This window comes from Vombatus ursinus, unplaced genomic scaffold, assembly GCF_900497805.2.
Source record: "Vombatus ursinus unplaced genomic scaffold, bare-nosed wombat genome assembly UNPS02014803.1, whole genome shotgun sequence".
NCBI lineage: Eukaryota > Metazoa > Chordata > Mammalia > Diprotodontia > Vombatidae > Vombatus > Vombatus ursinus.
The window spans coordinates 1,450,444-1,465,211 of record NW_020954581.1 but is presented as its reverse complement, the minus strand read 5'-3'; the positions used below and the strand labels follow the sequence as shown (position 1 = coordinate 1,465,211).

At 38.6% G+C, this 14,768-nt stretch overlaps 1 protein-coding gene across 1 annotated transcript in view; it reads left to right on the top strand.

Annotated features, from left to right (window-relative positions):
- Positions 1–14,768, top strand: part of WDR63 (WD repeat domain 63) — a 123,433-nt gene that overhangs the window by 68,002 nt on the left and 40,663 nt on the right. The window contains 5 exon segments of the mRNA XM_027873926.1: positions 664–854; positions 3,012–3,136; positions 6,253–6,342; positions 11,975–12,061; positions 14,463–14,591. Of these exon segments, the coding sequence (XP_027729727.1) occupies positions 664–854; positions 3,012–3,136; positions 6,253–6,342; positions 11,975–12,061; positions 14,463–14,591 (622 nt within the window).

Sequence of the window (14,768 nt, the reverse complement as noted above, 5' to 3'; positions counted from 1 at the left end):
AAAGAAAGAAAGAAAGAAAGAAAGAAAGAAAGAAAGAAAGAAAGAAAAGAAAGGAAGGAAGGAAGGAAGAAAGAAAGGAAGGAAGGAAGAGAAGGTCATCATAGCTTTTTCTTCTTTTTAATGTACAGAAGAAAATAGAAGGAGGTGGAGAAGTAAACATGGACCAGCAAGACAGCTTTGAAACGATGTTAAATTTGTTATATTCTTTTTTTAAATGCAAAGCTGTATTTAATAGATTCCTGGCTTTATGTACATATGCATACAGATATTCTAGTGTTTAACGATGTTTGTAAAGTACAGAAAAAGACAGTTTTAAAACACAAATATCATAGCCACAATGACAGACTCTAGAGTCCAGGAGTCCACCCCACAATCCAGCTGGCTTCCTTGCTGTTACACCTACCTGTGCTACCCGCCATTAGTTCAAATGGAGTTAATGGTACATCTGCGAAGGCTGCTTTTCATTTAAGTCTCCTGTTTTCTGGTCCATTTTCTAAAGTTAATGGGCTTGCTGTAGGTGATCAGATAGAGAATAAGCAATAATCAGCATTTTTATATAGATGAAGGAGGAGTGGCTATTGGAATGTTATTAATGGTATCATTAAATGCTATAATCTGAAATCTTAAAAAAAAATCAACAACAAACTTTTCTTCTACCAATAGTGTTGAAGTGGCACTACAACAAAATGAAATCATGAATGTCTTTATTGATGACTGGAAGGTGCTCGCTGAGGAAGAAGCCACTTTTGGTGACAAGACAGATTCCCACCTTAAAGAATATCAGTCCTTTACAGACCTTCACAATATAAAGGATAAAACCATTACTTGCGTTTGTTGGCATCCCACGATTCATGGTAATAACTGATATGATGCTAACTGCCCTTTTTTTAGCCACTGAAATGTATTATTTAATTGCTTTAAAAGTCTAAATGTTAAATAGTTTAATCTTGAAAGTTAGGAAACGATACTTAATGAACTTAGACGACCTACCTGAATCAAGAAGGAATAAAGAACTTGGAAACCCTTCTTCTAATTTAAGAACGATGACACATATGTTGTCACTACTATATAAAATGCCCTCTTATCTGATCTGACGGTCAGAAAATAGGTTTATATGAATCCATAAAGGGCCGTACACTATGAGTTTATATAGCATAGAATATAGCCTTCTCCCCTACTCCACATCATCACCTACATATTCACTTCCACTGGACATCTATTTCTATGAATGAAAAGTTTACCCAAGAATGCTTAGCATTTATTGGATTTGGGGCCCTGAAGAGAGCGGAGGGTCAATCATGCTTATAATCAAGTAGCGTTCCTAGCCTGTGTAACAGTCTGTGCCTTTCAAAGAAGAGTCTGAGTCTTAAATTGCAAATACCAAAGCCGGTCTAGGTTCAATTAGACATAGCTTGTTTATTTTCCAGGGTTTATAGAGAACCTCTCCTTAAAGGCTGTAGACTTCACCCTGACTACAGTTATAACCATTAGGGTGAGAAAATGTAGCCCTCTAAGATATAAGTCCTTTTTTTCCAATTTATTTATTTATTTTTAGTTTTCAACATTCACTTCCACAAGATTTTGAGCTCCAGATTTTCTCCCCACCCCATGACAGCCTGCATTCTGATTCCTCCTTCACCAAATCTGTAAGATATAAATCTTTAAGCAATATAAAGAAATGTGTGATTCACTGATAATTCAAGAGTTCTCCCTAAAAAGAAATGAGGGATGACAAACTTGAAATAGTGGCATGTAGGTTTAATAGAACTAACAACCACTTGTGCGCACCCTCTACCTACTTCAAAAGTATGAAACAGGAAAAAAGAAAGTATGCTATTATAAATGTTATTTTAAAGCAACCTATCACAAACCTTTGCATCACAAATTTGTCAATGATGTCTTTGTATTTAAGACTGTAAATTATATTCATTTCAGCATTTATAGGAAGGTTTGTGGGAAGGCCTTGGTCACACCTTTCCCTTGCCAGCTCATACCACCTTTGGGCTCTGTAACAATCATTCAGCAGAACAGTTTGTGCACACAAGTGGGGAAAAGGCTTCAAAGGCAGTTCTGTGTGAAGAAAAGTGACTTGGCTATCATAGACAGGCCAGGTGAATGTTGATGGGACTCAACCACTGGAAAATGTCAGTGGTTGCCAGAGCTTAAAAGTTGTCTTTTGGGGCAGCTAGGTGGTGCAGTGGATAGAGCACTGGTCCTGAAGTCAGGAGGACCTGAGTTCAAATGCGGCCTTAGCCCAAATACTTGACACTAGCTGTGTGACCCTGGGCAAGTCACCACTGTAAGGGCCATGCAAGATGGACTCAGGACCCTCGAGTCAGCTAACCCTTTTTACTTGGGGTGGGGAAGCAGTCCTCATTTTGGAAGACAAAACTACCTGTCAGCAACCTTGAATTCCAGAAGGAAGTAGCACTTTCAGTTAACCCTCAAATGTCTGACAGACCATTCAAATCATCTAGACCAGGGGTGGGGAACCTTATTTAGGCAGCCCAGGTGAGGCAATCAGGGTTAAGTGACTTGCCCGAGGTCACACAGCTAGTAAGTGTTAAGTGTCTGAGGCTGGATTTGAACTCAGGTCTTCCTGACTCCAAGGCCAGAGCTCTATTCACTGGGCCCCCTAACTGCCCCTAGCATAGCCTTACTTCTATTGATCACGTCTGTGTGAGAAGGCCCTCTAGGGTTCCTGCAATATATTTTCATTCAAATTACTATCCAAACATGAGTAGAGGGGCAGCTAGATGGCCCAGTGGATAGAGCACCGGCCCTGAAGTTAGAAAGACCTGAGTTCAAATCTGCTCTCAGACATATAACACTCACTAGCTGTGTGACTCTGGGCAAGTCACTTAACCCCAATTGCCTCACACACACACAAAAAAAATTAGTAAAGAAAACTATTCATAGAAAAGTAAAGATTGAACACACTCTAGCTATAAAGCTACTAACTACAGATTTGTATTTCTTGTTTTTTGTCTTTTTTCCCCTTCCTAAATCAGGGCTAATAGCAGTGTCTATAGCAGAACGACTCAATTATGAAGAAAGAGTTCAGTTTTCAGGCAAATTACTTTTGCAACCATCCCTGATTCTTTTTTGGAGTTTCTCTGATCCTATACATCCTCAGGTATTTAAAAACAAATATAAAGAGAATCTAAAATATTGTTATACAGAAATACGGTCATTTTCCATATCAAAGCACTTAATTGTCTTGGTCAATTATATACTAAGATCTCGTTAAAAATCTCATTTCCACTAATTGCAAATTTGTAATAATTCAAACTTAGCCTAAATTTATTTTTGCCCTACCTAGGAAGGAAACAAATGAATACATTAAGCAAGATTATGAGAATGTTTAATTGTGTTTAAGAATTTTAGCATAATAATTATGTGCAAAAAGATGCTAATTCAAAAAGGCCCAACAAGCCCCTCTACTTGGAAATACGTAGGTAGATTTAGTTATGGAATGTAATTAAAATGAATAAACTCAGAATGTATTTAAAATCTGCTATATTTTAGGTTTTTCACTTAATTCAGACTAACTTTCTCTTCCATTCATCTGGATCAGAAAGGTTTTGCTATAATTACTTTATGATAACCAGACAAAATGAACAGAGCCCTAGTTGCTATTGAATTCCTTGGTTGACCACAAGATGGCAGCAGCAAATAAGTTTTTAAAAAAACTAACCCCGCCCCCCCCTCCCCCCACTCCCGCCTTCATTGGTGGGAAGAGCGAAGCTTAGACGGGCAACTCCAGGAAGGGACATCTAGGAATTCCAGTCTGCAATGGTGGTCGTTCACCTCGGGCTATTTTAAGACAAAGTTTTAGCCACGGCTAGCCACTAATGTTCTGGACTCATCAACGTCCCCCTGTACTGTATGACTGCCAGGCTGATGCCAGAAGAGCCATGTCATGGAAGTGAGCTGACACAGTCATGGTGGTCCTTAGGGACCCTGGGCTCCCTCCCTTATGTGTGACTCCTCCTGTGCAGCATCCCTTCGCTTGAGAGAGAGACACACACACACACACAAAGAGAGAGAGAGAGACAAAGAAACACAGAGACAGAGAAACAGAGTCACAGAGAAACAGAGACAGGGAGAGAGACAGAGACAGAGAGAAACAGAGACAGACATAGAGACAGACAGACACAGAGAGAGTGACAGAGGAGACAAAGAGAGAGAGAGACAGAGAAACAGAGAGACAGGGAGAGAGACAAAAACACAGAGACAGAGAAACAGAGACAGAGAGAGAAACAGAGAGACAGAGAAACAGAGAGACAGAGACAGGGAGAGAGAGAAACAGAGAGACAGAGAGAAACAGAGACAAAGACAGAGAGACAGACAGAGAGAGACACAGAGAGACACAGAGAGAGAGAGAGAGAGGAGAGAAGAATGGTTACAGAAATACCATTTTGTCTGTCTCTGAGCTGGCTTCAGTGCCTTGGGAAACTGGCCAATGATGAGAAGAATACCCTCCCTTAACTTCTTGTTCGAAATTTACCACCAAGGTCTTCCCCTTTTGCATGGCATGCTCTCTGCAGAATTCTTGGCCTCTAAATTGTTGGTTCTTAAATTTTTTTCTCCTACAAACCTTTCTCCCATACCACATTTTCTTCCCCTTTACCAAAGTAAAACCGAACCCCCTCCCACAAAAATTCCATGTTTATGAAAGATGAGAAAAGGAAACATTTTCCATTGTTTTGAAGAGTGACTAAGAGAGGGTAGATAATTTCTTAAGGTGATCATACTAATTCTCTCTTCTCTTGCTGTTTTTCTAATCAAAATTATGAGATCATTTCATATTAAAGTTTAATTTTAAAGGACTGGGGCAGAAGTTGTGGAAGATCACCAGAAAAAAATGGTTAGCAGCCTACTTCATTTTAATTTCCGTTTGAGCCTTGATCTCTCTGATCCCAGAGTACCTTCTGTGGTCTGCTGATTCCTAGGCGAGTCAAGCATTTTTTCAGTTCCTGCTGTGCTGGGCACTGAGCTAAGCCCTGGGGATACAAAGAAAGACAAAAAAACAGTTTCTGTTCTCAAGGTGCTCCCAAACTAACACATGAAAACAACTATGTACAAACAAGATATATGCAGGATAAACTGGAGACAATCAAGACAGTAGAATTAAGGTACTAGCATTAAGGCGGATTGGGAAAAGCTTCTGGTAGAAGGGGGGATTTTTGCAGGGACATAAAAGAATGGGACTTGGAAAGGGGAAGCCTAGAGGCAAAGACAAGGAGATAGAGCATTCCAGACTTGTGAGACAGCCAGTAAGAATGTCTGGGTCACTAAGGACGTAGTGGGGGCGGGCAGGGAGTAAGATGTAAACAAGATTGTAAAGGTAGAAGGGGACCAGCTTGGGAAGGGCTTTGAAACGTCCGAGGATTTTCTATTTGACCCTGCAGGTGATAGGGAGCCACTGGTGTTTCTTCAATGGGGAGGGGGTTTGTGGCATAATTGGATGCGCTCCTGAGGAAGGTTAATTTGACAGCTTAGTGGAGGGTGGACTAGCAGGTAGACCAGCCATCTTCAGTAAGAGGCTATGAGGGTCCGCACTGGAGTGATGGCAACATCGGGGGGGGGGTGTCACGGGAGAGATGTCCCAAATGCCAAATTGACAGGCTTTGGCTTTTTTTAAGGCATGATGTCCTAATGTTTCTTCAGTGACGGACTCCTTTGGCAGTCAGGTGAAGTCTATGAACCCTTTCTCCGAATAATGTTTTTAAATGCACAAAATAAAATGCACTGGATTATGAAAGAAACCAATTATAATGAAGTACAGTTACCAAAACATTTTAAAGACAGGTTCACAGACCCCAAGTTAAATACTCCTGTTTTATGGGCTCTCCCTTTTGAATCACCCTAGACCTCTGTCCAATAGCCACTGGTCTTTCTCCCTTTTCGAACCCATCATCTCCTACCTACTCTCATTTTCTCTCTTGGTGCTCAGACGTTCTCTGACATCCTGAGGTTCAGAACTGCCTCTGCCCATCAAGCGTCTCCTTTTTTTGCACCTTGTCCTCATCCTCCAATGAGAAAGCGCAGCAATAAAAGCAGCTCTCATTCCAAAGGCATGGACTTAGAGATGGAACTCTTCTATTTGTGTGAAGAAAGCAATTAGTTGGTTCATTAGAGAATTGGCCTATGGGCCATTTGCTCCTGTAACTGTCTGTCGCCAGGAGGGTACAAAACAATAGCGTTTTCTCAGTGTCTTCTCTGCCTTTGGGACGGGTTCTGTTATAGCTGATGCTGCAAAGCCCAGATGACATCTTCTGCTTCCAGTTCTGTCCCAGTAACCCGGATATAATTGCTGGAGGCTGTATAAATGGACAGGTATGTGCCAACTTTTTCTTCTCCAACTCAATGTTAAATTTAGATGACATTTCCTAGCAAGTTTTAATAAGAATCTGTTGAACTTCTAATAAAACAAAGTAGCTTTACTCAAAATTAATGCAGTCCTAATTACCATAACTGGATACTCACAACAGTGAGAGACCTGTTTTATTCATTACTGAAAATACACATTAGCATAGGATCCCATGAAAGGGCAAATAGGATCGTAAGATGATAGCTTTGATCTGGAAGCGCTCTCAGAGGTCATTGAATACAACTCCCTTATTTTACATGGGAGGAAACTGAGGCATCAAAAGGTTAAGTGACTTGTCCACTGTCACATAGCTAATAAGTGTCTGAAGTAAGTATTGTAGTCATAAATACTATGGCAGCAAAAGGTAAATTTTCTAAATGGTCCAGAAGTTAAATTGCCATTGCAAGTTATTTTTACATAGTTCTTGTGATATGAAACAGTGTTTATATTTTTCCTTAATCCCTTTCAATACACGTTCAATTTAAATCATATTCTATAATCCATAAAGTTAAAGTTATATATTTATTTAAAGTTATATTATCTGTTGAAATAAAATTAATTCTTACATTGCAAACCATGATTGACCATATCAAGCATTTATTAAGCACCTATCATGTTCTATGTTCCAGGAACTGCGCTAGGTCCAGGGATACAAAGATAAAAGTTAGAGAAGGCGACATGGTTGGATCTGAGCTTTAGGAAACTCACTTTGGTAGCATTGTACAGGATGGATTAGAGAGGAGAAACTTGAGGCAGGGAGACCAATTGAAAGGTTATTGCAATAATCCAGGTGAAAGGTGATGAGGGCCTGAACTGGGGTGGTGACTACATGAATGGAGAGGAGAAATATGCCAGAGAGGTTGCGGATATAGAAACGAGATTTGGTAATTGATTGGATATGTGGGGTGAGTAAGGGTGAAGAGTTAAGAAAGACATCAAAGTTGTGAACTTGGGTGAGTAGAAGTAGGGTTACATCTTCAACATTTCAGAAGAGGGGTAGGTTTGGGGATGGGGGAAGGGAAAAGATTGAGTTCTGTTTTACTGAGTTTGAGATACCCATAGGACATCTGATTCAGAATATCCAATGTGCCATCGAGGAATAGAAGTAGATCTCAAGAGAGAGATTGGAGTGAAGATATATAGATTTGGGAGTCATCTGGATTGAGATGACAATGGCGCCCATAGGAGCTGATGAGATCACCGAGAGAGGGTATAGAGAGAAAAGAGAAGAAGGTCCTGAAATATGCCCACAATTAGCAGGATTAATATGGATGAAGACACAACCAAGGAGATTGAGAAGGAATGGTGACTGGTCAGGTATGTAGGAGGAAAACCAGAAGAGAGTAATGTCAACAGTGTCACCTGCTGCAGAGAGATCAAAAATGATGAAGCCTACCCAAAAAAAAAAAAACCAAAAAAAAACCCACTAGATTTGGTGATTAAGACATTGTTAGTAACCTTGGAGAGATCAGTTTCAGTTGAGTGAAGCCAGAAGTCAGATTGCAAAGTGTTTCTAAGAGAGCAAGAGTTAAGGAAGTGAAGTTAGATTGAAAAGGCAAAGAGAGAAATAAGATGATTGGCTGTACCATCCCCACCTTCCATAAGCACCACATTGCAAAATTCTGAAGTTTAGTTTGGGTCATCAGAAATCACATCATGATATTTATGGTTTTAGATCTGAGAATGAAGTGAGATCTGAGAATCTGAAGTGAGTGTAGTAGGTTCTGTCTCTCTCAAGATTGGGGAACATCGTATTTATTATACCTCTCAGTTAACTATGCGCTAATGTTCCAGGGGATCTGTGATCACATCATTGTGGGTCTTCTCTTTAATGACACATTGGTAATAATGATGGAGTAATTAGTCCATAAGAACCTGCACATCATAGGTAAATCTTGTTCCTATCCCCCATTACTCTTCCCATAACAGGTTGATCTGATGTGCTGGGACCTTCCTCCAATTCTTTTGACATCAGGAAGATACAAATAGAATGCACAGTCTATCAGTTATCCCTTGCTCTTACCAAATGACCAGCCCAAGGGGCAGCTAGATGACGCAGTAGATAGAGTTCCGGTCTTCGAGTCAGGAGGACCTGGGTTCAAATCCCACCTCAGACACTTAATACTTACTAGCTGTGTGACCCTGGGCAAGTCACTTAACCCCAATTGCCTCACCAAAAAGCAAAAAATTAAAAATTAAAAAGAAATAAATAAATGACCAGCCCATTTTCCTTTTCAATTATATATTTTTGATGACATCCATACATTATTTCTCCTGGGTAATACCTTGTTTATAATGTGTTTCAGACTGCACACACCCACTAGATTCCTCTTTATTGCTCATCCATAACTAATTTAAATCTTCAGAGACTGGTGTATTCCATGCCTTGCAGCCATTCAACACCTCTTAAGGAATGTTGGTATTTAAAAATATGGGCCTTTGTTTCAAGGAGAAGTTTTGGCTCCTTAAAAGAACTTGGCAGTTTCCCAAAGACTATAAAGAACACTGTTGACTTCCTTTTCCATTCTGGGCCCAGCAAAAACTCCCTGAAAGGTCCTCTTCCAGTAGGGTGTCTTTCTGCACGTGTGTATACAAGCTTCCTTAACAGAGATTAATAAAAGAGATAACTTTAAATTGACCAGAACATTTTCCCTCCAATGATTTTTGATAAATGGTTTTTACATCATGCTGATGACATACTGATGATAAATAAGACACATTTCTCTTAAATCAAAAGCAATAACTCCCATTACATAGAACATTTAGAAAGACTGAAAAAACCACTGGAAAGATCATTGAGAACCACAGGATTGCCTTCCTGTTCTGTTCATAGCAAAACATCTAAGCAATACGATGTCTCAGATACAATGGTCACTAAGTAAATATTTGAAGAATAGAAGAATTTAGGAATCTGAAAGTGATGTTGGGTTTTCATATTTATTAATAATAAGATTGCATCAAAACAAAATAATTAAAACTTACGTGCATTTATGACGACTTCAAAACTTTAAAATGGATTTATTGATTTATAATCAAGACATAATGTTAACATTTTTTTGGTTTAGAGGTCTTTCTCCTTCCTTCCTTCCTTCCTTCCTTCCTTCCTTCCTTCCTTCCTTCCTTCCTTTCTTTCTTTCTTTTTACCAATGCAGATATATGCCAGCCTTGCAACTGATAACCTTGAAAAGTAGCTGAAGAGCAATGGGAAGCCAAATAACTTGCCCCAGGTCACAAGTCAGTATATGTCCCAAGAAGGCCTTGAACCCAGCTCTTTTCAACTACAAGGCTGGCCCTTGATCATTTTAGGTCCTATCCAATGCTTCTTAAACTGTGGGTCACAACCCCATATGGAGTCACAAAAAGATTTGGCAACAGCAAAAGGTTTCTGAATGCACAAACACTAAAACTTAATTAAAAATCAAACACGTGATGAATCCAAGGTATTTCTGGCAGTGCTTGCCCATGTTGCATCATGCAAGTTCACCGCAACCTTGGTTTGGAACACACAGCATGCGCACTTTGTACTGCGCATGACCTCAGGCCATGCAACCGCAATGAAAGCCGTCAAAACTCAAAAAGGGGTGTAAGCTGAAAAAGTTTCAGAAGTCCTGTGGAGATGAGAACTCAAGGCAATATCAGATCACACATAATATTTTTCTCTCTCATCTCTAAGTCTGACCATTTCACTGAAGAGCTGCTCTAATATGTCATCATTGTGTGAAGCAGACTCTGGGGTCTTTTATTTTTCATTTTTGTTAATTCGTTTTGAACTTAAATACAAAAAGACAAAATTTTCGTATACACAGCACAATACAAAAAGAAGATTCAATGTGAAACCATGAGTCTCCATTTCACACTGTTTATTTTTTTTTTACAAAACTATATAATGAATACTATACATTGTTTTCAAAGCTACCCTGCTTTTCTGTGCTTCCTTCTAACTTTTTCTTTTGTTCTCTGCTGTGCACTAATTATTTTTTTCCTCTATCCCTCCCCAGCCCTTACTAGAAAAGGCCACCATTTGACACAGATATGCATGTGTGTATGTGTGTGTGTATGTGTGTGTGTGTGTGTATAAAAGCATGCTATACATACTTCTGTTTGTGTGTGTGTGTATAAAAGCAATTTGTAATTGTTATACAGCAATTTATCATTCCTTACTCTGGAGGCAGATAGTATCTTCCATCATAGGTCCATAGGTCCTTTGTAGTTGATTTCAGTATTTATAATACTCAAAATGACTTAGTTATTCACAGTTGTTCTTAGAATAATATTGCTGTTACTGTATACAATGTCCTCTTGGTTCTGCTCATTTTGCTTTTCATTATTTCATTCAATTCTTTCCATGTTTTTCTAAAATCAGCCAGCACATCACTTCTTACAGCACAATAGTATTCCATCACAATCATATGCCACAACTTGTTTAGCCATTCCCCAATTGATGGTCATTCTCACAATTTCCAGTTCTTTGCCACCACAGAGATGCTATAAATATTTTAAAACATATAGGTTCTTTTTTTCCCTAATCACCTTTGGAAACAGAACTAATGGTGGTATTATTGTTAGGTGAAAAGGTATATGCAGTTTTATAACTCTTTGGACATAATTCCAGATTGCTCTTCAAAATGGTTGGATCAGTTCATAGTTCTACCAACAGCATATTAAGTGTCCCAATTTTTCCACATTCCCCTCCAACATTTGTCACTTTGCCCTTCTGTCATTTTAGCCAATCTCATAGGTATAAAGTGATATGTCAAAATTGTTTTAATTTAGATTTCTCTAGTCAATTATGATTTAGAGGATTTTTTCATATCTTCATTAAAAAACTTCCTGTTCATATCCTTTGACCATTTATCAATTGGAGAATGACTCTAATTCTTATAAATTTGACAAAGTCCTCTATATATTTGAGATATGAGACCTTTATCTGAAAAACTGTCTATAAAAATATTTTCCCAATTTTCTGTTTTCTTTCTAATCTTGGCTATATTGGTTTTATTTGCATAAAAAACTTTTAATTTAATGTAATCAAAATTATTCATTTTATACCTCACAATGCTCTCTAATCTCTCTTGTTTATTTATAAATTGTTCTCCTATCCATAAATCTGATAGGTAATATGTTCCATGTTTTTCTAATTTTCTTATATCTCTCTTTATATGTAGGTCATATATCCATTTTGATCTTATCTAAATGGTAGAAGATATTGGTCTATGCCCAATTTCTGCCAGACTGCTTTCCAGCTTTCCCAACAATTTTTACCAAATAGTGAATTCTTATCCCGAAGACTTGGGGTTCTTGAAGCCTCCACCAAACTTAAAAGGCTTAAAAGAGCAGGCAGTGATGTGCCCTTTACCTCTTGACCCAGGACCTTCCTAGCTAAGCTCCATGCGGTTTGGTTCCACCAGGCTGGCTACCTGGTGATGGATTTCCTGAAAGCTGTTGACCAAGTCACTAGGGAGTTGTACTCTGTGTTGGTGAAGAGAATATGAACTCTAACAGAAATCACATATTCTCTTGATGTTTGAAGTGAGATATCTCCCAGTTAAACATTGTCACTGGACATGGTTTACTTTCTAACATTCAGTTTTTCCCTAGGTGGTCTTATGGGACATTAGTGCACATAGTGAACGCATTGTCCATGTCAAAGGAACTGGAGGGACCAGTAAGAAAGCCACACTTAAGGTCAGTTATTTTCCAGCCTTACTTGTTTCAGCATGGGATTTTATTTTCATTTTCTCCCTCCTTCAATAATTTTTCAAGCAAAGTATTGCAAAGAGCCATCAGGGTTAACAAGATCCCAATAAATAGAAATGCTAGTATTTTTCAGGTTTTCTCAGCTACTTGACAGAGCTTATCCCAAGTATTCTCTGGGTATTTGGTTAGGAATTTGTATCTATAGTGCCTGGGGCTCTCCCATCTTGCATGTGGGGACCCCAAAACCTGCTTAAAGTACTCTGTACTTGTAGGTACTTAAAACCATACCTTGCAAGCTGCCACCATTGTTTACTTTTATTAGTTAGTCAGAGGAAATAATTAGTTTAAAGCAATAGCATCTAATAAGAAAATTAATGATAAAATATTTCACCATAAACACTGTCTCCCAAATATACATATCATCAATGAGAGGAATGGAAACTCCTAGAGATCACACATGGGGGCACCCTTGTAAGGAAGATGTATAGCTCTAACACAGCTTAGGGGTGGGGAGGGAAACTTGGTCCTAGCCTAGGGAGCTGGTCCCATTAGTGTGGACAGCAATGGCCCCTTGGGCTGTCTCCCATCATGTTGCACCACCAGGAGATAGTGAAGTCCAGATGCTGAAGCAACTCTCAAGAAAGTGGTCCTTTACCCCCAGTCAGCCAACAGAGACAGGGACCATTCAGGCAAGACAAAGGTAGAAGAAGAGATATGGTACTTCTGTCATGCTTTTGGGGGGATTCCTGAGAACCTTGAACCATATCTTCTCCAGTTTTCTATGCCCTGGAGTTAGTGAGGGCCAGGGCAGTCCACTTTGTGAATGGAAGGGTCTTCCTGGGCCCACATTCTTGCCTTTACTAAACATCAACCCACCCCATCCCCACTCTCCACCCCCATCTAGCTTTAATACTATATTTTAGCCAGTAAAAAAACCTAAGTTTCCCTATATATCCTTTTCCCAACAAAGAATCTTGGCATGAACTCTGGCTGAGTTTGAGTCTCAGCCAACTCTGCCAATGATTTAGCTTTGGAACCTTAATGTACCTCAAGTCCTCATCTGTAAAATGGAGATAGTATGTCATAACTGACATTATCATAATGCTTTCCAGTTTGCAAAGTGGTTATGTATATGTATATGTATGTATATATACATACATATAAAATCTCATTTCTTCATCTGTAAAATGGGGATAAAATAGCATCTTGTGAGGATCAAACAAGTTAACCTATGTAAAATGCTTTGTAAACCCTGGAGCCCTGTGTAAATGCTAACTATCATTATTACTATTATTGTTATTATTGTTGTTAGTACTATATAATCACCATCATCATAAAAATCTTCCTGTCAGTGCTACAGGTATGATCTTACAGAAGAGGAAATTGAGGTATTAAAATTTTTAGGTAACTCTCCCACAGTCACATAGCTAATAAATGTTAGAGATAAGACTCAAATCCAGATTTTCCTGACTTTAAGTCCAGAACTCTACTATTATATATTATTAAGTGTTGACCCTATGCTAAGAAACAGGGATAAAAGAAAGGAAAAACCAAATTCCCTGCCATCAAAGAGCTCTTGTTCTAGGGGGTTGGTCATGAGGAAAATTGGCATCCACTATAAAGTGCTATCTAAAGGTGGCATTATTAACCTATAAAAGCAAGAGTGACATGCTTACAGTGAAGTATGGGGAAGTCGGGATAAGTGGGAAAACTGTAGAAAGATTCTTGAACAGACCCTTTGGTGCTGTCCCATGTCATTAGCCCTTATCTTCATAGGTTCATTTCTAAAAACATGGTGGGATTTCATCCTTATTATTTAATTACTCCAAAATTTTCAAGTGAAGAACCATTAGTTCACAGATATAAAAACATTGGTGATTTTTGTGAAGATGACAACCTTCAGAGGTAAGATCTGGGAAGAAATTGAAGGAAAAGGAGGAATGAAGATTGAACCGGTGGTTTAATTGGTATAGGGACTTCCAAATGATGAAACTCCACCACCCAATGCAGGTCACACCTCCTCTGCAATTCATAGGCTTATAAATTAGTCTAGCTACATTGAACACTGGGAGGTTACATGATTTGTCCAGGGTGTCACAGCAAGCATATGTCAGGGGTGAAACTTGAACCCAAGCCTTCCTGGCTTCAACACCCACTTTCTATCCACCATGCCATGCTGTCTCTTTAAAAAAGGAAAACGGAAAACCCACAGAAAGATGTAGAGGCATAATAACAGACATACTGATATAGATGTTTTTATTTTTGCTATGAGTTTCAAACTGAGTAATTTTAATCTGTTTAAAATAATATTTCATATTAGTTCATTTATTAATTCTCTGAAATTATGTTCTGGGATCTTATTTTTAAATGTTTTAAAATCTTCCTCTAGCCCATATTTCTACTGGAACCAGACAGTAATAAGGAGGCACCATATGTGAGTCATTGTGCTGTATCATCGATAGAACATGGACACAAGAAACTAATCACAGATTTACACTGGCTGACTGACAATTTTGAGGTGAGTTAATAGTGGAAATGGTTTAGCTTTGTAATAGTACATTTTAAATCACAAATCATTTTTTATTCTAATTGGAGTTTTAAATCACAAAAGAATCATGCCTCTGAATTTCATGTTTTTATACCTTTAAAAAAATCTACTGCGCTATTGTATAATGACAACATTGACTTCATGCCA